The sequence below is a fragment of the Carcharhinus amblyrhynchos genome, chromosome 33 (assembly GCF_965287045.1).
Source record: "Carcharhinus amblyrhynchos chromosome 33, sCarAmb.v2.hapA, whole genome shotgun sequence".
Classification (NCBI taxonomy): Eukaryota; Metazoa; Chordata; class Chondrichthyes; order Carcharhiniformes; family Carcharhinidae; genus Carcharhinus; species Carcharhinus amblyrhynchos.
The window spans coordinates 9,396,286-9,420,398 of NC_137356.1; the positions used below are offsets into that span (position 1 = coordinate 9,396,286).

Sequence of the window (24,113 nt, forward strand, 5' to 3'; positions counted from 1 at the left end):
ACCTGCCGTGGCGGGATTCGAACCTGGGTCTTAGAACATTAGCTGAGTTTCTACATTAATAGTCTAGTGATAATATACTGGGCCATCACCTCACCCCTGCACTTCAGGTTTACCGGCTGTTAAATCTCCTGTTGTCACAAATTTTGGTCATTCTACTCTGTCGATCTTTTGGTGAATACTTCAACACTCAGTTGCAGCTCTCTGCTCTGGTACTCGGTGGCTGTGGACCAACTTTTCTGAAGTTTTGTAGCCTTCTGAATGTGGGAACAATGATCTTCATCAACTGGATAGTGGCCACAAACAGTTTCAGAAAGTGCTGGAAAATCACGGGAACGGAACCAACGATTTGAGCCTGGATGACTCAATCCCAACTCGAAACATTGGCTCTGTTCTCTCTCCACAGACGCTGTCAGACCTGCTGAGATTTTCCCAGCACTTCCTGTTTTTTTTTGTTTCAGGTTCCAGTGTCCGCGGGATTTTGCTTTTAGCCGCAAGGCAGTTTACCAGCTCACCCAGTTATAACGAGTTTTCTCTCTTTTCCCCCACCCTCCCTACGCACAGTGAAGAAGCAAGCAGTTGGTTCACTGAAGACTCTGGTCGTATGGTACGAGCACCACATGCAGACGTGCAAACAGGAGCCTGTTCTGTATGAGCTGCAGCGGGTGTGCGACTGCTCAGTGGCCATCGTATGGCAGTGCGAGGCGGGCCACCAGTACCTGCAGTGTTTGGAACCCGTCCGCAAGAGCTGTCACACCCCGGAGGCTGAGCCTGCCGCCAAGGACAGAGTGACGGTCAGCAGCTCGGAGGAGAACCGGAGTCGGCCACGCTGCTGTCCCTTGGAGAAGAAAGCGAGGAAGGACAAGAGCAGGAGGAAAGCGGGGCAGCCGAACGAATTGTACATGAAGTGCGAATCGGAGACCTCAACCTGCGATGAGTCTGACTCGGATCAGAAATTTGAGGAGTACTTCAACGTGAAACTCATTGACGTCGACCCCCGGGGACCCGCCTACAACGGCGGGAACAAGGAGAGCGGCGTGGACGGCAAGGCCTTGAGTTCGGTGGGCAAACCTTCCGAAGAGGCGGACAAGGATGGAGACGGGCAGGGGGCTGAAACCGGTGAGCTGGCGTCTTCGTGTGGAGCCCAGTCCCCGTGCAAGAGCACCGCCGGTGAAGGCAACCACCTTCCACTATCGTCGGAGCTTCCCACACTGAACAATCTATCCCAGACCGCTGAGAAGGATGCGTTGAGCTCCTTGTCTGCCAACTGTCCTGTAACTGTGCAGATTTCCACAGTGCAGAGCTCGGAAATCACCAGCATCACGGATTCCGAGTTTGGGCAAGTGCCCTTGGATACGGCGCAGCCGGTAAATCCCGCTGAATACGAAGAAATGACTTGTACCTTTTCCGAACAGTTGTCTTACGTGACTCCAGTGAGTGAGTGCTATACCATCGAGGGGCAAAGCGAAGTCACAGAGTGGAGTGAACATCCAGGTAATTTTATTTGTGTTCCCCCTGCGACGGATCATTCTTCACCTCCTCCGCTGGAGTTTGCACGAGTTACTGGTGAAGTTATCAGTGTGCTGACTAAACTGCTTTAGAGCAAAGTAGGTTTCCGTGCTATTGAAACCATAATGTCACTTATGTAAACTGTTCTTCTGAGCCAGTTGATGAGAGGCTTATCTGGCCTGGGTAAGCACTGAAAGATTCGAGACATGGAATAGAATATCCTTCTGCCTGTAATTTGATAAGCTGCTATTTAAATTGCATAATCATAAACTTCCTAGAGTGCAGAATGAGGCTGTTTGGCCCATTCAGCCTACACCAACAACAATCCCACCCAGTCCCTTTCCCTGTAACCCCACGTATTTACCCTAATGCCCCTGATACTAAGGGACAGTCTAGCATGGCCAATCCACCTAACCAACACGTCTCTCAGAATGGGAGGAAACCCACACAGACACTGGGAGAAATATAGAACCCTACAGTGCAGAAGGAGGCCATCAGCCTATCCAGCCTGCACCGACAACAATCCCACCCAGACGCTTTCCCTGTAACCCCATGTATTTACCCTAAAGCCATGACACTAAGGGACAATTTAGCACGGCCAATCCAACTAACCACGTCTTTCGGACCATGGAAGGAAACAACAGCACTGGGAGGAAACCCCCGCAGACACAGAGAGAATCATAGAAACCCTACAGTGCAGAAGGAGGCCATTCAGCCCACCAAGTTTGCACCGACAACAATCCCACCCCAGGCCCTATCTTCACAACCCCACACATTTACTCTACTAATCCCTCTAACCTACATATCCCCGGACACTAAGCATGACCACTGAACCTAACCTGTTCATCTTTCGGACTGAGAGAGGAAACCAGAGCACCCAGAGGAATCCCACATAGACACGGGGGGAGTGTGCAGACTCAACACAGACTGTGACCCAAGCCGGGAATCGAACCTGGCTGTGTGAGGCAGCAATGTTAACCACTGTACCGCCCTGAGTGTGATCATGGAGTATGAAGCAAATAGTATTGATGGATACAGAAGGAGATGGGCGGGGCGGGGGGGGGTGCAGGGCGGTGGATGATGCTATTGACAAATAAGTGAAGGTCATTCGGCCCATTGAGTTTGCACTGAGTATCTTACCCAGGTCCACTGTGCTGCCCCAGCTTTGAGATATCACATTCTCATTGAAGAGTATTCTTCCTGTACTCAGAGTGTGAGAGAGGAAAGGAGAGCTTCGAGGAGGCTATACTGTGGGAGGGGGTGTTATAAGAATATTGCTGTTAAATCTAACCCAGGGAGTCTTTTTTATTTGTTCGTGGCAGTGTTAAACAATTCTTGGTTAGACGTGCTGCAAATGTTATTAGGTTTGGACTGGCAGAATGCTGGAATTCTTCTCCTGGCTGCCTGTTCCACAGTTATTAAAAAGTTAGCGCTCCTGGGTGACGCAAAAATGGAGGAGTGCAGTTTCCCGCTTGACCTTCTCCGACCTTCTCTTTCTTGTGTTGGAATGCAAACGGGCTGTCTTCCAGCAGCCTGGCATGCTGAAGCTTCGACCTGACGGGGGCAGCTTGCATTGCACACCATGTGGCTGGGGTCCATTGTGGTGTCAAGCCACGTTTACGAAATCCTCAGCCCATCTGCTGTAGCTTTGCACGTCTTGGGAGGGGGGAGAAAAGAAGAAGACAGGTGCACAAAACATTCTGCTTTCCTTACCAATCATTCGTGACGAGATGACGAATGCATTCACTGATTCCTGCTTTCACAACCTCGCAGAATCGCTACAGTGCAGAAGAGGCCAAGGCACCCTAACTGGCATATCTATTACTGAACCAGATGGATTTTTCCAACAATCGACAATGGTTTCGTGATCATCAGTAGACTTTTAAAGCCAGATTGGTTTTTTTAAAATTGAAAATTCCACTATCTGCCAGGGTGGGATTTCAACCCGAGTCTCAAGGTCGGTGCATTAACATGCACCTCTGGAATACTAGTCCAGTGGCATTACCGCAATGCCTCCAGCTGCCCCTATATATAGCAGTAGCTTCATCACTCACTTGAAGTAAGCTTATGATTTATACAACTTGCGTGGGATTCCAGAATTTGTACTGATGGCTTAGTCTGGATTTAGTTTATTTATTAGTGTCACAAGTAGACTTACATTAACACTGCAATTAAGTTACTGTGAAAATCCCCTAGTCGCCACACTCCTGGCTCCTGTTCAGGCACACCGAGGGAGAATTTAGCGTGGCCAGTGCACCTAACCAGCACCCTCTGGCAAAGTGTTTTACCCAGGCCCTCTGCCACACAATGCATTTTTCACAAAATCCACAAATGGTTTCCAAAGTTTCTCTTCTTTAAGATCCAATCGTTTCTCTCATAATAATTGAACGTTTTTTGCCAGTGAACTGACATGGCGGCAAAGTGCTGATGCCAATGAGTTCAGCACTGTGTGTAAATCTACATTAGTTTCCAGTGATTTTTCTCAATGTTATTGAGAACTTTCTGCCACCTAACCGGCACTCTCTGGTAAAGCGTTTTACCCAGGCCCTCTGGCTCCAGCCAATGCCCTTAACGCCAAACATTTATCATGACTGATCCACCTAACCTGCAAATCTTTAGACACTAAGAGATATTTTAGCATGGCCAGTCCACCTAAATTGCTCAAGTAGGCTTACATTAACGCCACAATGCGTTTACTGTGAAAATCCCCTAGTCGCCACACTCCGGCCCCTGTTCGGGTACAGTGGGGGAGGATTTAGCACGGCCAATGCACCCGAACCAGCATGTCTTTCGGACTGTGGGAGGAAACCGGAGTATTAATGTAAGCCTACTTGTGACACTAATCGATAAATAAACGTTAAACATCAGTGCCTTTTAGGGAAGGAAATCTGCCCTTCTGGTCTGGTCTACATGTGACTCCAGAGCCACAGCGATGAATTGACTCTTAACTGCACTCGGGATATGGGCAGTAAGTGTTGGCCCGGCCAGGGATGCCCACGGACAAAAGTAAAATAAACACAGTTCCTCGTCCCCTCGGAAAAGCAGGAACACAGAAACAAAAGATGCAGTGATTCTCATTAGACGTCACTCCAGAAACCTGTGCAACTTCGTACACAGCAGCCAACCCAATGGTCTGATCTTGTAGTCCACTCTAAATGGTTTCGATGAACACCGTAGCGGCTTCCCAGGAGTTGCAGAGTTTTGACTGTCCCAATGCGAGTGTGCAACCTCAAACTGATGTAGATCGGCAGAACTTGATATTGTGTGTGTGTGTGTGTGTCAGACACTCATTTGATGCAGATACTGAGAGGCTGGATTTCTTCAATTTGTTTGCCTGTAACTATGGAGGCCAACCAGAGTGAATTAAGTATGAGAGAGTTAAGATTCGCTGGGGAGATGTGCCAGGCTGAATGCCGATAGATATCTGCCGTTAGAAAACACAAAAACAAATCCCTATACTCAAGCCCACCAATGATAAATATGGTGCATTTTTCAAGAAATGTTCAGAATTAACGCAGAAAACTTTAATGCTATGATGTTTGTGGGGGTGGCACAGTGGTTAGCACTGCTGCCTCACAGCGCCAGGGACCCGGGTTTGATTCCCGGCTTGGGTCACTGTGTGGAGTTTGCACGTTCTCCCTGTGTCCGTGTGGGTTTCCTCCGGGTGCTCTGATTTCCTCCCACAGTCCGAAAGATATGTGGGTTAGGTGGTTTGACCTGAACAGGGAAATTTCATAGTAACTTCAGGGCAGAGTTAATGTAAGTCTTTGTTGTGACTAATAAATAAAATTATTATAGAATCCCTACGGTGCAAAAGAAGCCCATTGAGTCTGCACTAACAACAATCCTACCCAGGCCCCATCCCCGTAATCCCACATATTTACCCTGCCAATTAGTCCATTAGTGTCCCTCTAATCTACGTATCCCAGGACATTAATGGACAATTTAGCATGGCCAATGCACCCTAACCCACACATCTTTGGACTGTGGGAGAAAACTGGAGCACCAGGAGGAAACCCACACAGACATGGGGAGAACACACAGACAGTGACCCAAAATCAAACCCAGGTCCCTGGCACTGTGAGGCAGCAATGCTAACCACCGTGCCACCCCAAAACATGTTTTGAAATGTGATTTTTCAAATTGAATTCCCAGTTTAGCAGCTTGGTATCTACAATGGTCTGAACTCTGCTGCCTGTTGAAGTCTCACAGCATCAGGTTAAAGTCCGACAGGCTTATTTGATAGCACGAGCTTTCGGAGTTCTGCCCCTTCAGCAGATGAGTCTTATCTCACCTGATGAAAGGACATCGCTCCGAAAGCTCATACTACCAAATAAACCTGTTGGACTTTAACCTGGTGTTGTGAGACTACATACTGTGCCCATCCCAGCCCAACGCCGGCAAGACCGCATCATGGCCTTCTGGAGCAGCAGGGCACTCTGCTTTGACCAGGTAGTAACACCATCTTGCTGTAACAACTTCTTTCCACTAACTTCTTGAACAAGCTTCAGACCTTGGGATTGAATTGGTGGCAGCTCTCGGTGACCGAAACCTTTGTTCTTCTAGGTGTGCTAGGAGAGAGAACTGTCATTGAAGGCCCTACGTTGCCAGCATCTGAACCAAGGGAAACTGCACAGGACGTGCCACACAAGTGAGTGTTTGGTACCCGCTCCTCGTGTCTGGGTATTTTATACTGGTGACTTTTTTTGATGTCCATCGGTCTTGTTGTCTTTCTCTGTCCGATGGTAAGGTAAGGCAGAATGAAGGACCGTGGACTGGTACTGTAGGTGTTCTGGAACAAGCAGGTGATATTTCCCATTGGCCCAATGGGTAAATGCATCGGATGAAAGCAAGTTCCTGCGGATGCTGGAATCTGAAACCAAAAGAGAAAACGCTGGAAAATCTCAGCAGGTCTGCCAGCATCTGTAAGGAGGGAAAAGAGCTGACGTTTCAAGGCAAGATGACCCTTTGTCAAAGCTAAAAGACATAGAAAGTGGGAGATATTTATACTGTAGGGTAAGGGAATGAAAGATGAGACAAAGCCACAAAAACAAGAGGAAAGGCTGTTAATGGCAGTCCATAGAGAGAACAGAAGGCGTGAATGGCCAAACGACAGAGATGTTTTAAAGGTTATGACTCACCTTCCATTCCCTCCCCCTGCAGTATAAATATCTCCCACTTTCTGCGTCTTTTAGCTTTGACAAAGGGTCATCTGGACTCAACATCAGCTCTTTTCTCTCCTTACAGATGCTGCCAGACCTGCTGAGATTTTCCAACATTTTCTCTTTTGGGTAAGCACATTGTGTGACTCAGGACTGTGTCCTGGGAGATCCTGGCTACGGATCCTGAACTTTAACTGAGTCGGCTGATCTCAACTGGAGACGCCAAACATGCAGCATCTGGCGTCCACTTCCATGGATTAAGGAAATGGGGAGCCATCATGTGCAGTTCCTGTATCTGTTCGCTCCAGCAATCCTTCCATGGTGAGGGCCTGTTAAATTTGGTTTATGGTCAGCTTTTCTTGACACCGCTATCCAGGCTTGAATACAAATAGTAATCACTGAATTCCAATGGTGCAGAAGGGGGCCATTCAGCCCATCGATTCTGCACCGACTGACATCTTAAATAAACCCAACCTGCGTCCAATTCCTATAGCCCCATGCATTTTCCTAATCTGCACAGCTTTGGGCACTAAGGGGCAAACTGCATATCTTTGGAGCGTGGGAGGAAATTGGAGTACCTGTTGGAAACCCACGCAGACACAGTGAGAATGTGCAAACTCCACACAGGCAGTGACCAAGCCGGGAATCGAACCCGAGTCCCTAGCATTGTGAGGCAGCAGTGCTAACCACTGTGCCACCGTCCCATTTGGGGAGGGTTGGGGGGATGGTGATGAATAACATAGGTGGATGGGCATTTTTCATTCACAGTTTGGTTTATTTTGGTAAGGCATTGTCCAGAATAAGCCTGATCGCATGACATGCATATGCTTATTATTAATGACACACACGTGTTGTTCTGTTGCTAAGGCACAGCTTTGTTTGACTGCGGTTACATTTACAGATTAAGCACCGACGCCAGTACGGGGTACTGAGATCACTTGCTTTTTGATGAGGGGAATTGGCAACTGACTGATTTTATTTATTGTTGCATGTACTGGAATACAGTGAAAAGTATTGTTTCTTGTGCACTATACAGACAAAATATACTATTCATAGAGTACATCGGGGAGAAGGAAAAGGAGAGGTGCAGAATAGAGTGTTGCAACAACAGGTAGGATGAAGAGAAACATTAGTTTAATATATCCCCAAAGATATGCTGGTTAGGTGGCTTGGCCATGCTAAATTGCCTTTTGGTGTCCAAAGGTATGCAAGTTAGGTGGATTGGCCATGCTAAATTGCATCTTAGTATTCAAAGGTGTGCAGGTTAGGTGGATTGGCCAGGCTAAATTGCCCCTTAGTGTAGGGGGACTAGCAGGGTAAATAGGTTGGCTTACGAGAATAGGATCTGGGTGGGATTGATGTAGGTGCAGGCTCAATGGGCTGAATGGCCTCTTTCTGCACATGATGTTTGGACTGGGGTGAGCATAGTAAGTAGTCTCACAACACCAGGTTAAAGTCCAATCTGATGAAGGGGCAGCGCTCCGAAAACTCGTGCTATCAAATAAACCTGTTGGACTTCAACCTGGTATTGTAAGACTACTTACTCTTTCTGCATTGCAGGGGTTCTATGATTCCGTTCTGTGATATGACAGGACCATTCACAAGTCTAATAGCAGCAGGGAAGAAGCTGTTCTTGAGTCTGGCAAGTGACTGTGAATGTCTCATTCCAGTTCGGAAGGAGAAGACATGAAAAGGACCTTATCTTTTTTCTTCCTGGGAGCTTTTGACAATTTGGTGGGTGGCAGACTCCAAACTACACAACTTCAATAGCCAGACATTTAAGTTTAACATCAGTGAGTTGATGATTGAAGTGAGGTTTCCAGTCAAGTTATCCCTTTAAAAAATAATCTTGCTTAGTTGCTCACCATTTGCCAGAAGGATTGGTCAGTTTGACAGCAGAAGGTTATTGCCTTTGATAGCAGAGGTAGGAGAGAGTTCCAGGAGCCTGCAACAAATCTCTTTATTTATTAGTGTCACAAGTAGGCTTACATTTACACTGCAATGAAGTTACCTGTGCAAATCCCCCAGTCGCCACACTCCGGCACCCCTTCGGGGACACTGCGGGAGAATTTAGCATGGCCAGTGCACCCTCACCTCTCAGTCTCTCGGACTGAGAGAGGAAACCGGAGCACCTGGAGGAAACCCACACAGACACAGGGAGAATGTGCAGACTCCACACAGACAGTCACGCAGATGCGGAGGAATTTCTTCAGTCAGGGAGTGGTGAATCTGTGGAACTCTTTGCTGCAGCAGGCTGTGGAGGCCAGATCATTGAGTGTCTTTAAGACAGAGATAGCTAGGCTCTTGATTAATAAGGAGATCAGGGGTTATGGGGGAAAAGGGAGGAGGATGGGGATGAAAAAAAATCAGCCATGATTGAATGGTGGAGCAGACGTGATGGGCCGATTGGCCTAATTCTGCTCCCACGTCTTATGGACCCCAGCTGGGAATCGAATCTGGGTCCCTGGCGCTGTGAGGCAGCAGTGCTGACCCACTGTGCCATCACCGAGCATGAGAGCACCTGCTTTGCAAATGTGTATCGTCCGTGTCCAGCCCCACAGTGTTGACCATTTATTATAGCCGTGAACATATGTTATCATAGAATCTGTGCAGTGCAGAAGGAGTCATTTGGCCCATCGAGCCTGCACCAATCACAATCCCACTCAGGCCCTATCCCCATAACCCTGCATACTTAACGCTGCTTGATCCCACCTCGACACTAAGGGGCAATTGGCTTATACATTGTCCCTGCCCTATCTAATACGTACTGAGTAACAGAGCTGTCCATGGTGAAACCTGTCTAAGCCATTGATGTGTCAAAGCTTCACATCCGTGCACACGTTGGTAAGGAAAGCCAGATTTGTAAGGCCATGTGTCTGAGTAACGGCAGCTTGCTGAGCTCCATCCTGTGGTAACAATATGCAGCTACAGGAGGAACTGTTTGGCTGTATTATGGAATGGAGAATTACCTTGAATTCATGGAACAGACAGACCATTTGGCCCTACCACTCTACGCCAGTGTTTGTGCTCCACGAGTCTCATCCCACTATATTAACACAGAATTATTTCAGTGTGGAAGGAGGACATTCAGCCCATCATGTCTGCTCCTCAACATACACTTCTGTCTCTTTCTCCTTTGTGTTTATCTTATCTGCTGTTAACCACATCTGCTCCACCTGCTGGCATGTTACATATTCCCACCCACTCCCAGGATAAAGGGAGTTTCTCCCACATTCCTTTTGGATTTATGGACCCATACCTGGAGACAATTCACATCTCTTTAACCTATGCTTAATGCTATCTCCTGTCACGTTGTGTGCCCCTTTAAGACTTGAATAGCAGATTAGCTGTAAAGGCTCACATTCTAATCAGTATTCTGTAAACTGTGTGTGCCTTTATATGTCCTGTTTCTGATCAGAACCTTCCACTCGCCTGACGAAGGAGCAGCGTTCCGAAAGCTTGTGAGTTTACTATCAAATAAACTTGTTGGACTTCAACCTGGCATTGTGAGACTTCTTACCCCTAGCTTTCAGCCAATTTTCATTCATATAAAGTCTTTGCAAATTATATTGGCTCTTGGGATTGCCAGTATCAAGCTGTTTGACCAAAAGGGCCCATCACATCCAAATCCTGTGAAGTTCTTGCCCCGGTGCCGGCATGGTGCGCACATTCATTTTCAGGAGGAAAGCTTGAGGTCACGCACTAACTGATTCAAGAACAGCTTCTTCTCTGCTACCATCACACTTTTGAATGGACCTACCTTATAGTAAATTGATCTTTCTCTACACCCTAGCCATGACTGTAACAGTGCATTCTGCATCCTATCCTTTCCTTCTCTGAACAGTATGTTCAGTCTGTATAGCACGTAAGAAACAATACTTTTCGCTGTATGCTAATACTTGCAACAATACTCAAATTAATTCGGCAGTGATCTAGTATGAAAGTCTCTGCCAAGACTAACCATACTGCCACATTGCCAACCAACCTGAGATCAGCTGAACTGTGGTTCAAGTCTGGGAGCGTTTAGTGGTCTAATCCATCTAGAATCATAGAACCCTACAGTGCAGGAGGAGGCCATTCGGCCCATGCAGTCTGCACCAACCACAATCCCACCCAGGCCTCACCCCCACAACCCCATGAGTTTACCCTCCTAATCCCCCTGATGCTAAGGGGTAATTTAGAATGGCCAATCCACCTAACCCGCACATTTTTGGACTGTGGTAGGAAACCGGCGCACCCGGAAGAAACCCATGCAGACGTGGGGAGAATGTGCAATCTCCACACAAAAAGTGACCCGAGGCCAGAATCAAACCTGAGACCCTGGCGCTGTGAGGCAGCAGTGCTAACCACTATCACCATGCTGCCCAATCTGTCTGGAATAGAATAGAATTATTGAATGCCTACAGTGCAGAAGGAAGCTATTCAGCCGATCGATCCTTTACTGACAACCAGCCCACCCAGGGCCTATCCCTGTAACCCTGTGTATTTACCTTTGCTAGTCCCCCGATGCTAAGAGGCAATTTAGCATGGCCAATGTACCTAATCTGCACATCTTTGGACTGTAGGAAGAAACTGGAGCACCCGGAGGAAACACGGGGAGAGCGTGCAAACTCCAGACACAGTCTAGCTTAAGGTGCTCACCACAACGTGTTGATGCCTCAACACACAGATGATTTCTCTGTCATCACGATCTAAACCCTGCATCCTCTCCACAGACCAAAGAGAAAAAAGCGGGGCCACATTATTGATGCAGACGGGATGTTTCAGCTTTTCCACTGCCCACACGAGGGATGCAGCCAGGTGTACATCACGCTGAACAGCTTCCAGGTAAACACTAACCTTTAGCAATAACCTCCTTGGAAGATTAAATAGCCAGTGGTTTGTCAGTAATTCAAGGGGAGGGGCAGGGAGACCAATTCTCACTGCCTTTTGTGCACAAGACAGGTGTTAAGGTGGCTGAGTGGTTAGCACTGCTGTCTCACTTGTCAGGGACCTGGATTCAATTCCCAGCTCGGGCCACGGTCATTGTGGGGTTTGCACATTCTCCCCATACCTGTGTTGATTCCTTCAGGTGCTCCAGTTTCTTCCCACAGTCCAAATATATGCGAGTTAGGTGGATCGGCCATACTAAATTGACCCTTAGTGTTAAGGGGACTAGCCGCGGTAAATGTGTGGCATTACAGGAATTGGGCCTGGGTGGGATTGTTGTCAGTGCAGCTCAGTGGGCTGAATGGCCGCCTTCTGCACTGTAGGAATTTGATAATGGGAGCAAGGCAGTCACACTTTGTGAAAGAGACCATGATATGGTTGGATGTAGTAAGAAGATTGTCACCAATTTTTTTTTGTTACACCAATGAAATCTGGATTGCTTTGCTGTGTTTAAACCCAAAGAGCTGAAAGGCTAATCTCCATGCTAATCGATAGTTTAATCCATCATTTTCACATGAAGATAATGTGGTCTATTGATAACTCATTGTCCCGTTCTCTCACTTTAAAAAGGGCAGCATGGCAACACTGCTGCCTCCAGGGACCTGGGTTCGATTCCCACTCGGGTGACTGTGCAGAGTCTGCACGTTCTCCCCGTGTCTGCATGGATTTCCTCCGGGTGCTCTGGTTCCCTCCCACAGTTGGAAAGACAGTGCTGGTTAGGCGCTTTAGCCATGCTAAATTCTTCCTTGGCGTACCCGAACAGGCGCCAGAGTGTGGCAATTAGGGGGATTTTCACCGCAACTTCATTGCAATGTGAACGTAAGCCTAATTATGACATTAATAAGATAAATTTAAAAAAAGAGTAGCCCATAATTTTCATTTGGCAATATGAGTTGCACTGTAAAGTGGGGAGGGGGTGTGGGGTGTGTGTGTGTGGAGAGAGAGAGAGGAGGAGACTGACGGGAGCACCAGGCAGAAACCCACACAGACATGGGGAGAATGTGCAAACTCCACACAGAGTGACCCAAATCGTACCCAGGTCCTTGGCAGTGCGAAGTAACAGTACTAACCACTGTGCTGTCCCAGTGTCAATTGTCAGCAAGCAAGTACATGGTGGTTTTTTACTTGATCTGATTTGATTCTCTTTGTTCCTCTGTTGCATGCTGTATGTATTCCAGTCATTGAATGCGAGAATTCTGTATAAAACCAGGAAGATTAAGTTACAAGGAGATGTCCAACTTGCATTACCGTTCAATTATTGAAGTGAATTTGACAATTGTCACAAACAATATTATCACTGCGCTAGTTTATTAAATGACTACCAATGCACTAGTGGATAAAGTGCAATTAATTTGATCCGTTTTAATGTTCCAGCATGCCTCTAGTGCAGTAATTCTTAATACATCTCCTCGATTGCTGCTGCTGCTGCTATCCCCAGTGACAGTCCTGCAGCCACACCAGTGCCTCATTTTCCGCTCAAATTTCAGCTACCCCAAGCCACTGAAGCCAAATACATCTGGAGGGTTTCAGGTCTGGGGAGAGGCTGGATAAACTGGGATTGTTTTCACTGGAAAGATGGAGGTTGAGGTGGTGGGGTGGGGGGGGGGGGGGGTCGCGATCTGAGAAGAGGTGTACAAAATTATGAGAGGCATTAGACAGGGTGGATAGTTAGAGAGGCTTTTCCCCCAGGGTGGAAAGTTTATCTTTACAAGAGGGCATGTGTTTGAGGTAAGAGGGGAGGGTAAGTCTTGGGGAGATGCATGGGGAAAGTTTTTCAGAGGGTGGAGGGTGTCTGGAATGCGCTGCCAGTGAGTGTGATGGAAGGAGGCACATTAGCAGCATTCGAGGTATATATTGATAAACGCGTGAAGGAGAGGCGAACAGAGGGATAGAAATGACACGGGGGCACAGTGGTTAGCACTGCTGCCTCATGGCGCCAGGGACCCGGGTTTGAATCCCGGCTAGGGTCACTGTGCGGAATATGCACATTCTCCCCATGTCTACGTGGGTTTCCTTCGAGTGCTCCTGTTTCCTCCCACACTTGCATGTAGTAAGAAGATTGTCACCAATTTTTTTTTGTTACGCCAATGAAACCTGGATTGCCTTGCTGCGTTTAAACCCAAAGAGCTGAAAGGCTAATGTCCACGCTTATCGATAGTTTAATCCATCATTTTCACATGAAGACAATGTGGCCTATTGATAACTTATTGTCCCGTTCTCTCTCTTTTAAAACGGCAGTATGGCAAAAATGTGCAGGTTTGGTTGATTGGCTGTGCTGAATTGCCCCTTTAGTGTCGGGGTTTAAGAGAGTAAATATGTGGGGTTACGCAGATAGGGCCTGGGTGGGACTGCTGGCAGTGCAGGATCCATGGGCTGAATGGCCACCATCTGCACAGTAGATTCTATGAAATCACATCGGCACAAGCTTAGTGGGCTGAAGGGCCTGTTCCAGTGCTATTCGTTGTTTGACTGAAACAGGTTATCCTGTCATTGTCACAATGGTCTTTGTGGGAGCTGGCTGCGTACACATTGTGCACTGCCTGCATCACAACTGCGACTGCACTTGAAAAGTAGTTGTAAAACATTTGGGGGTTTGTGGCCCTGAAAAGCAGGAGTTAAATGCAAGTTCATTATTTTGTCGGTAATGTCTCTGGTGTGCATTCCCATTTCTGGTGCATACAGTTAGAAATATTTGCACAGTATTTGTCTGCGTCGTGAGAAAATGGCAATTTAGCCACAACGGTTCCGCAGACTGGAAACACAAAACCTGCCCTGCTTTAGTGTGTGGTCTTGAATTGGGTGGTGACGGTGGAAGAGAAATAGCATCTCCGATTATCATACTTGTTACGCATGGAAGTTTAAAGTTTATCTATCAGTGTCACCGGTAAGCTTACGTTAACACTGCATGAAGTTTTAAGAAGGCAGTGAGCTGTCTTCTTGAACGCAGCAGTCCATGTTTTGTGAGTTGACCCACAAAGTTAAAGTTAAAAGTTAGTTTATATCTTAGTGTCACAAGTCGGCTTACATTAACACTGCAATGAAGTTACTGTGAAAATCCCCTAGTCGCCACACTCTGGTGCCTATTCGGGTACACTGAGGGAGAATTTAGCACAGCCAATGCATCTTTCAGACTGTGGGAGGAAACCGGAGCACCCGGAGGAAATCCACGCAGACAGTGACCCAAGCCAGGAATTGAACCTGGGTCCCTGGTGCTGAGAGGCTAACCACTGTGCCACCATGCGCTTACATTAACACTGCAATGAAGTAACTGTGAAAATCCCCTAGTTGCCACACGCTTGTTCGGGTACACTGAGGGCGAATTTAGCATGGTCAAATCTGATTCAGAGCTACGATTATACACTTGGCAGTCAATGTCTCTCTTGTGACCTTGCCAATGATTAAATAAAGAGTAAACTCAAAATACTGCAGAAGCTGGAATTAAACAGAAACAGAAAAATGCTGGAAAATCTCAGCAGGTCTGACAGCATCTGTGGAGAGAGAATAGAGCCAATGTTTCGAGTCTAGATGACCCTTCGTCAGAGCTGGTATATGAAATAATGGGTCACGGGGAGGTGATGGCCTAGTGGTTTTATTGCTCGACTATTAATCCAGAAAATCAGCTAATGTTCTGGGGACCTGGGTTCGAATCCCACCATGGCAGATGGTGGAATTTGAATTCAACAAAAATATCTGGAATTAAAAATCTACCATGAAACCATTGTTGGAAGAACCCATCTGGTTCACTAATGTCCTTTAAGGAAGGAAATCTGTGCCTGTGGGTTTGCTCCGGTTTCCTCCCACGGTTCAAAGATGTGCAGGTTAGGTTGATTGGCCGTGATACATTGTCCCTTAGTGTCAGGCGGACTACCTAAGGTAAATGCATTGGGATCGGGCCTGGGTTGGTATAGACTTGATAGGCTGAATGGCTTCCTTCTGCACTCTAGGATCCTATGAAATCTGCTGTCTTTACCTGATTTGGTTTACATGTGACTCCAGATCCACAGCAATGTGATTGCCTCTCAACTGCCCTTAGGCAACCAGGGATGGGCGATAAATGTTGGCCCATGTCCCACGTGTGATTAAATATGAAAGTCAACCTTCACCTGACTTCTGGGGATAAAGAAGCGTTATAAAAAGAATCACGTTTAACAGCTTTTAAGTGTTGTTTGTTTGTCTGAAAGGAAATGTTGCTTGTTTGTCTGAAAGGAAATGTCGCCTCGTTTAATTTAAAAAAAAACTCCTCTTGTTCAGAACCACGTCAACCTTGTGCATCGGAAAGGGAAAACGAAAGTCTGCTCTCATCCGGGCTGTGGAAAGAGGTTTTATTTATCCAATCATTTACGGAGACACATGATCATTCACTCAGGTAGGTTGCCGATTAAATGCCGCAGCCATTATGTGAGAGATCTTGGCTGCCACTTAACGCGAAGATTGCTTTCCTAAGTTGCAATCTGCTCACAATGGTTGGAAGCCGGGGAAGCGTATTCTTTTAAGCCTCCACTTGTGTTGAATAATGCAGACTCGAAAGGCTCTTGTGAGCTTTGATCTCCAGTCACCAGCTGCAACCTCTTGTGACTGATAAGGAGCCTGTTTTGTATGTAAGTGCTGGTTTATTGCACATGAAGGTAATTTGAGTCCTTGGCTGGGTCTCCAGCGTAGTAAATTAGGAATCTAAATTGGCTAATTAGATCCTCGTTACTCGTTGTGCAGTGTTTTTTGGTCTTCAAAATGAATGTGGGTGGGGGGGTTTTCAGAGAAGAATGACCAAGCTGGTTCAGCCCATTATCCAGATGTTCGGGGTGGCGTAGTGGTACAGTGGTTAGCACTGCTGCCTCACAGTGCCAAGAGACCTGGGCTCAGTTCCAGCCTCAGGTCACTGTGTGCAGTCTCCCCTTGTATTTGTGGGTTTCCTCTGGGTGCTCCAGATTCCTTCCACAGTCTACAAATGTGTGAGTTAGGTTGATTTGACCAAGCTAATCTGTCCCTTAGTGTTGAAAGATGTGGAGGTTACATGGATCGGTCATGCTAAATTATCACTTAGTATCCCAAGATGTGTGGGTTAGGTTAATTGGCCACGATAAATTGTCCTTGAGTGTCAGTGGGATTAGGAGATGTAAATATGTGGTGTAACAGGGATAGGATTGTTGTTGGTGCAGGCTCGATGGGCCAAATGGCTGCCTTCTGCACTGTAGATTTTATGAAGCTTATCTATCCGATCAGCCTCTTTGAGATGTCTGTGACTAGGAAATTATAAATTGGGGGGGATAGGTTGAAGGACTTCTTCCATTTCTCCTGTAACTGCAGGCCTGTGGACCTGAAATTGTTTTGGTTGGAGAAGCCCGAGACCTGACCTAATTCTCCAAATTATAAACCGAATGTTGGTATGAGGTGTCCGTAAATACAAAAGATTTGAGCTTTGCCGTGAAGTTAGTGATCCACGGAAATGGGATTGAAGATTTTGAGCAGCCACGTGGGTAGAGGTGATAAATAGTTCACGGAGCACAAAGAGACATTTTCATGGGTTGTTATCGGGAGGTAGGTTAGCGTTTTGGAACATGGGCGTCTTTACCCATGTCTGCTTGTCGAAATGTGATTAGGCCATGACAAGGCAAGATTATAAACGCTCCAGCTTTCTTTTGTACGCAAGTGTTGAGCAATTGGCCTCGGGACTGATGCAGCCCTGATAATCAGACTGTCAAAACTCAAGTCAACTCTTGTCCTCTTTGCCCTTCTCGCTGGCTGATTTGTGCTGTTTAAATTCTGTGGTCGTGGAGGTTTGAGAGTGACGACTTTGCCTTGCTGATAAAACTGACAAATCTTGATGTTCTGGTTAATATAAGCAAAATAATGCATGCACATTGATGGGAACAGGTATTTGAGCTTCTTGTATGACACCCAAGGCCTGAAAATATACATTGATTTGTCCCATGGAGGCTTAAAACCTTAGGAAGCCTGACGTGGAGGACAATAGCTATATGCCAGTTATATTTATTTTATTTTTATGGTTGGGGAAGCAGTTATAGCTCAATGTCGAGGTTAAACAATCCATTCTGCTTCAGCGTGAGTGGCTGCGATGCCACCAGGAGCATAGGAGTTAGGAACAGAAGTTGGCAAATTCAGCCCTTCGAGCCTGTTCCACCATTCAAATCAGATCATGGCTGATCTCTCCCTGGTCTCAAATCCACGTCCCCACCTGTTCCCCGTATCCTCTTATCCTTTTTTGTATTAGAAATATATCTGTCTCCTCCTTGAAACCGTTCAATGATTCAGAATCCACTGCGCTATGGGGCAGCGAGTTTCACAAATTCACCACCCTCTGCAAGAAGTAGTTCCCCCTCATCTCAGTTTTGAATCTACCGCCTCTCAACCTATACCTGTGACCTCTTGTTCTAGATTGCCCTGTAAGGTGTCTACCTTTGGTCTACATTTACTTTGTCAATCACTTTTAGTATTTGATATACCTCGATCAGATACAGTAAAGTTTATTAGTGTCACAAGTAGGCTGACATTAACACGACGAATGCGATGAAGTTTCTGTGAAAATCCCCGAGTTGCCACTCTCCAACATCTGTTCATGTACATCGAGGGAGAATTTAGCATGGCCAATGCACCTAACCAGCACATCTTTTGGACTGTGGCAGGAAACCGGAGTATCCGGAGGAAACCCATGCAGATGCGGAGAGAATGTGCAAACACGGCACAGACAGTGACCCAAGCTGGGAATCGTACCTGGGTCCCTGGCGCTGAGAGGCAGCAGTGCTAACCATCGTGCCTCCCTACTCCCCTCTCACTCTTCTAAACTCCAGCGAGTAGAAGCACAAAATACTTGCTCTCTCCTCGTATGTCAACCCTCTCACCCCCAGAGTCAATCTGGTGAATCTCCTCTGAAATGGACCTCTTTCTGAGCCGGAGTTCAGTATGTGGATAATGGTGTGACCTAGATGGTCACTGTTGCAATCCTCATGTTCCAACTGCTTACCAAGTGGCCACATTCTCCCTGACCCCCTTCCTCAAGTGGCTGAGGCTCGTCTGGATTTTCCATGGATGGTTGAAGTCTGGAACTTGGCCGCTGAGGTCAGTCACAAGATTGAATTTGGTGACCAGGAGGTGTGCGGTCAAGAGTTGGGACTGTCGTGGTGTGTAGGGTGAGGAGGGTGTCCTGTTAGAGCTATGGGACTTCAGACAAGAGTGTGGGTTTTTTTTTTGAGAATCTAGTGAAATGGTGTGACGGCAATAATCTCTCTCTCTGAAATGTCAGTAAAACTGAGGAGATAGCCATGGACTTCAGGAAATGTAGTGGAGGATATGCCCCCATCTACATCTATGGTGCTGAAGTGGAAATGATGGAGAGCTTCAAGCTTACATAAGAACATAAGAAATAGGAGCGGGAGTAGGCCATCTAGCCCTTCGAGCCTGCTCGGCCATTCCTGTCCTGGTCCCTTTGCGCCGACACAATAGTTAAGAAAATCCACTAATGCCTCTACTTTCTCAGGAGGCTAAGAAAGTTTGGTATGTCCACTAAGACTTGCACTGATTTTCACAGATGCACCATAGAAAGCATTTTGTGTCAGTCATCTGGGGGTTGCATGGTGGCACAGTGGTTAGCACTGTTGCTTCACAGTGCCAGGGACCTGGGTTCAATCCCGGCCGGTTTCCTCCGGGTGCTCCTTCCAGTCTGAACGATGTGTGGGTTAGGTGGATTTGTCAATCTAAATTGACCCTAGTGTCAGGGGGTTAGCAGGGTAAATATGTGGGGTTACGGGAATAGGGCCTGGGTGGGATTGTGGTTGGTGCAGACTCTATGGACTGAATGGCCGCCTTCTGTATGATTCTAGCACTTAGAGTAAGAGGGCACTTAATTTAAATGCAACAGACTCTGAGAGGTGTTGACAGGGTGGATGTGGAGAGGATGCTCCCTCTTGTGGGAGAATCTAAAACGGGGGGGGGTTCACTGTTTAAAAATAAATAATGGCCTGTTTAGAACAGAGACAAAACTAAATGTTTTCTGAGGGTGGTGAGTCTTTAAAACTCTCTTCCTACAAAGGCAGTGGAAACAGAGCCTTTGAATATTTTTAAGGCAATGATGGATTATAGGAAGGACGTGATCGCACTGGAGGGGGTACAGAGGAGATTCACCAGGATGCTGCCCGGGATGGAGCATTTAAGTTCTGAAAAGAGATAAGCTTGTGTTGTTTTCTCTGGAGCAGAGAAGACTGAGGAAGCGACCTGATCAAGGTGTACAAGGTTGAAGGATGTGGATTGAGTGGATCAGGAGCAGCTGTTCCCCTTAGTTGAAGGATCAGTCATAGAATCATAGCATCCTGCACTGCAGGAGGAGGCCATTCAGCTCATCGAGTCTGCACCGACCACACTCCCACCCAGACCCTGTCTCCACATCCCCACGCATTTAACCTGTCTAGTTCCCCCTGAACCAAGGGACAATTTAGCGTGGCCAGTCCAACCTGACCATGACACCTTTGAGCTGTGGGAGTTCAGGTCTTTCTAATGTGTAGGTGCGGGCTTAATGGGCTGAAGGGCCTGTTCTACAGTGTATGATTTTATAGATAGATTATTGTTAAGTAGGGAGGTGATAGGTTAGCAGGGGGTAGGCAAGATTCAGATTTGAGGTTGCTTTTGGATCAGCCATGATGGCAGCACAGGCTTGAGGGGCCGAATGGCCTGCTCCTCTTCTTTTGTGAAGTTAGTTATAACATTGTAATTAACAACCTCATGTTTTTTTTTGAACAATAATATGCCCTGGGAAAGTTGCCAGTCTGTAAACTCATATAGGATCAAAACAACACATCGGGGGGTCAGTTTGTGTCAGACAGCGGAGTGTGGTTTATAAGTAACAAAGAACTGTGACAAAATGAGAGCGACAGCTTTGTAACTTGCTCCCGGTGCCAGCATTATATAATGCTGTGTTTTCAGCCAATATAAATGACATTAAAACCTACTTCTCCACTTGACTTCAGCGAAGCTGATACATGGAGAATGGGCTGCGGGGCACAGCAATCGCTACTGGTCGGACCCGGTGATTTATGGAAATGGACAGAGGCCTCCAGTTTCAAGGCTAGAGTTCTAACAGACTTTGCAGAGAAGTTTGAAAACTTTTAGGAAACATCTGGCCCCAAGGGCATTTTATAAACTCAACACCTGCACAGATATAGCTTCTGACTTTTCTAGTTGCGATAAGAAAATTGCAGGCACATAAATATTTTTTTTAAAGTTTATTTATTAGTGTCACAAGTAAGGCTTACATTAACACTGCAACGAAGTTACTGTGAAAATTCCCCCAGTTGCCACATTCCGATACCTGGTCAGGTACACTGAGGGAGAATTTAGTATGGCCAATGCACCCTAACCAGCACATCTTTCAGATTGTGGGAGGAAACCAGAGCACCCCAAGGAGACCCACGTAGACACGGAGAGAATGCGCAGACTCCACACAAACAGTGACCCAAGCCGGGAATCGAACCCAGGTACCTGGGGCTGTGAGGCAGCAGTGCTAACCACTGTGCCAAATGTTGACAGTTAAAGGAGGGCTGTACATTTTGTAAAGTTTTAATTATCTTAATTACATTTTGTAATTTTGCAAGTGGTGTAGTACAAGGCAATGTGTACTGCCGATTCCACTGCTTCCAGCACAGTATGTGTGAGTACCTGCTTCTTCAAGGTGCATCAGAATTGTCTAAGAATTAAAAATGAACAGGAAAGATGTTAGTACCTCTGCAGTATTGAATGCCTGGCTTTATTGTGAACATTTTTGGTCCCCTTATCTAAGGAAAGATATACCGACGTTGGGGGCATTCCAGAGAAGGTTCATGAGGTCGTTCCTGGGTATGGGCGGATTTTCCGGTGAGGAGAGGTTGAGTAGGTTGGAGTTTAGAAGGATGAGAGGTGACCTTATTGAGGCATGTCAGATTCTCAGGGACTTGACAGGATAGATGCTGAGAGGTTGTATCCTCTTGTGGGCGAGTCTAGGAGCAGAGGGCATAATCTCTAAAGCCTCATCCATTTATAACAGAGACAAGGAGGAAACTCTTTGCTCAGTGGGTAGTGAATTTGTGGAATTCTTGAGAGACAGATTTTTAATCGATCTGATTTATTATTGTCACATATATTGGGATACAATGAAAAGTATTGTTTCTTGCACGCTATGAAGACAAAGCATTCCATTCATAGAGAAGAAAATGAGACTGTGCAGAATGTAGTTTGACAATCATAGCTAGGGTGCAGTGAAAGATCAACTTGATAGGTCCATTCAGAAGTCTGTTGGCAGCAGGGAAGAAGCTGTTCTTGAGTTGATTGGTACGTGACCTCAGACTTTTGTGCCTTTTTCTCGATGGAAGAAGGTGGAAGAGAGAATGTCTGGGATGCGTGGGATCCTTAATTATGCTGGCTGTTTTGCCGAGGCAGCAGAAAGTGTAGACGGAGTCAGTGGGTGGGAGGCTGGTTTGCGTGTTGGACTGGGCTACATTCACGACTTTCCGTAGTTTCTTGCGGTCTTGGGCAGAGCAGGAGCCATACCAAGCTGTGATACAACCAGAAAGAATGCTTTCTATGGTGCATCTGTAAAAGTTGATGAGAATCATAGTTGACGTGCCAAGTTCCCTTAGTCTTCTGAGAAAGTAGAGGCATAGGTGGGCTTTCTTAACTGTAGTGTCGGCATGGAGGGGCCAGGACAGGTTGGTGATCTGGACATCTAAAAACTTGAAGCTCTCGACCATTTCCACTTCATCACCGTTGATATAGACAGGGATATGTCCTCCACTACACTTCCTGAAGCCAATGAAAATCTCCTTCATTTTGTTGACATTGAGGGAGAGATTATTTTTTCGCACTAGTTCACCAGATTCTCTATCTCAATCCTGTATTCAGTAAAGGTATCGAGGGTTATGGGCATAAGGCAGGAAAATGGAGGCTTTTTCATTGAATGGCAGAGCGGACTCGATGGGCCGAATGGCCCAGTTCTGCTCCTGTGTCTTATGATTTTTTTTAATGGCTTCTTATTTATCTCTGCCAAAATCTGATTGAGAGGTCAAGGTGGCTTGTCATTTCTCATTAGGGCTCGTGTGGGAAGAGTAGACACTTGAGCAAGCTGCAAGCCACAATTAAATGCCCCGATTACCTTCAGGAGAGAAAGGAATGAGTTGGCAGGCTCACAATAAAAGTCTTTAATCTACTCATAGTATGACCTGAGGATTAATATGATAATGCTGTGGTTTTGATACCAGACTAACGGTTTAGTGATTATGGGTTTTGTGGCTATGACTCATTTTTCATTCCCTCACCCTGCAGTATAAATAGCTATCATTTTCTGAGCCTTTTCGCTTTAACAAAGGGTCATCTGGACTTGATGTCAGCTACTTTCTCCCCTTACAGATGCTGCCAGACCTGCTGAGATTTTCCAGCATTTTCTCTTTTCTTTTTAAGTCCCATCATGACAAGTTATTAAAGTGAATTTAATTAATCTGTACATTTGGGCCAGCAAGAAAAATGACTGTGAATCTGTTGCAAAAACTTGTTCAGTGAAATCCGTCAGTGTAGACGGTATGCCATCCTTATCCAGTCTAACCTATGCGTAATTTACTGCCCCCCAAATTGGGCTAATCAAACTCGTAGATGCTCAGAATTAAATTGGAGTAAATGGGCTTAAACAAGAAATATAGTCTTCCCAGTGTCAGCAAGAATAAGTTCATCTGCCAGTAACGGTGGCGCAGGGGTTAGTACTGCTGTCTCACAGTGCCACGGACCCGGATTCAATTCCGGCCTTGGGTCACTGTGTGAATCACAGAATAGAATCACAGAATCCCTACAGTGCAGAAGGAGGCCATTTGGCGCTTTGAGTGTACACCGAAAACAATCTCACCCAGACCCTATCCCTGTAACCCCATATATTTACCCTACTAACCCTCCTGACAATAAGGAGCAATTTAGCATGGCCAGTAAACCTAACTGGCATGTCTTACGGAGTGTGGGAGGAGACTGGAGCACCTGGAGGAAACCCATGCAGACACAGGGAGAATGTGCTTCCTCGGCACAGACAGTGGCCCAAGCCAGCAATCAAACCCGGGTCCCTGGCGCTGTGAGGCAGCAATGCTAACCACTGTGTTGCCCCCAGTGTGTGGAGTCTGCACATTCTCCCCACGTTTGTGGGTTTCCTCTGGGTGCTCTGGTTTCCTCCCGCTGTCCAAAGATGTGTGGGTTAGGTGGATTGGCTGTGCTAAATTGCCTCTTAATGTCAGGGGATTAGCAGGGTAAATACATCGTGTTATAGGGACAGGGCCTGGTTGGGATTGTTGTTGGTGCAGTCTCAATGGGCCGAATGGCTGCCTCCTGTACTGTAGGGATTCATGATTCTATCTAGTGGTAAAATATTGACCTGGGCACAAATCTTTATCATCATGGGCCACAGATATGGAGAAGCAGAGTGTTATTGTCGCTGGGCTAGTTATCCAGAAACACAGGGTAATGGTACAGGTTTGAATCCCACCACGACAGATGGTGAAATTT

At 46.6% G+C, this 24,113-nt stretch overlaps 1 protein-coding gene across 1 annotated transcript in view; it reads left to right on the top strand.

The window, feature by feature from the left end:
• Positions 1 to 24,113, top strand: part of znf653 (zinc finger protein 653) — a 36,004-nt gene that overhangs the window by 6,021 nt on the left and 5,870 nt on the right. The window contains exons 3-6 of the mRNA XM_080216631.1: positions 562 to 1,491; positions 6,073 to 6,157; positions 11,384 to 11,495; positions 15,849 to 15,963. Coding sequence (XP_080072757.1) covers positions 562 to 1,491; positions 6,073 to 6,157; positions 11,384 to 11,495; positions 15,849 to 15,963 — 1,242 coding nt within the window. The remainder of the gene's footprint in view (positions 1 to 561; positions 1,492 to 6,072; positions 6,158 to 11,383; positions 11,496 to 15,848; positions 15,964 to 24,113) is intronic.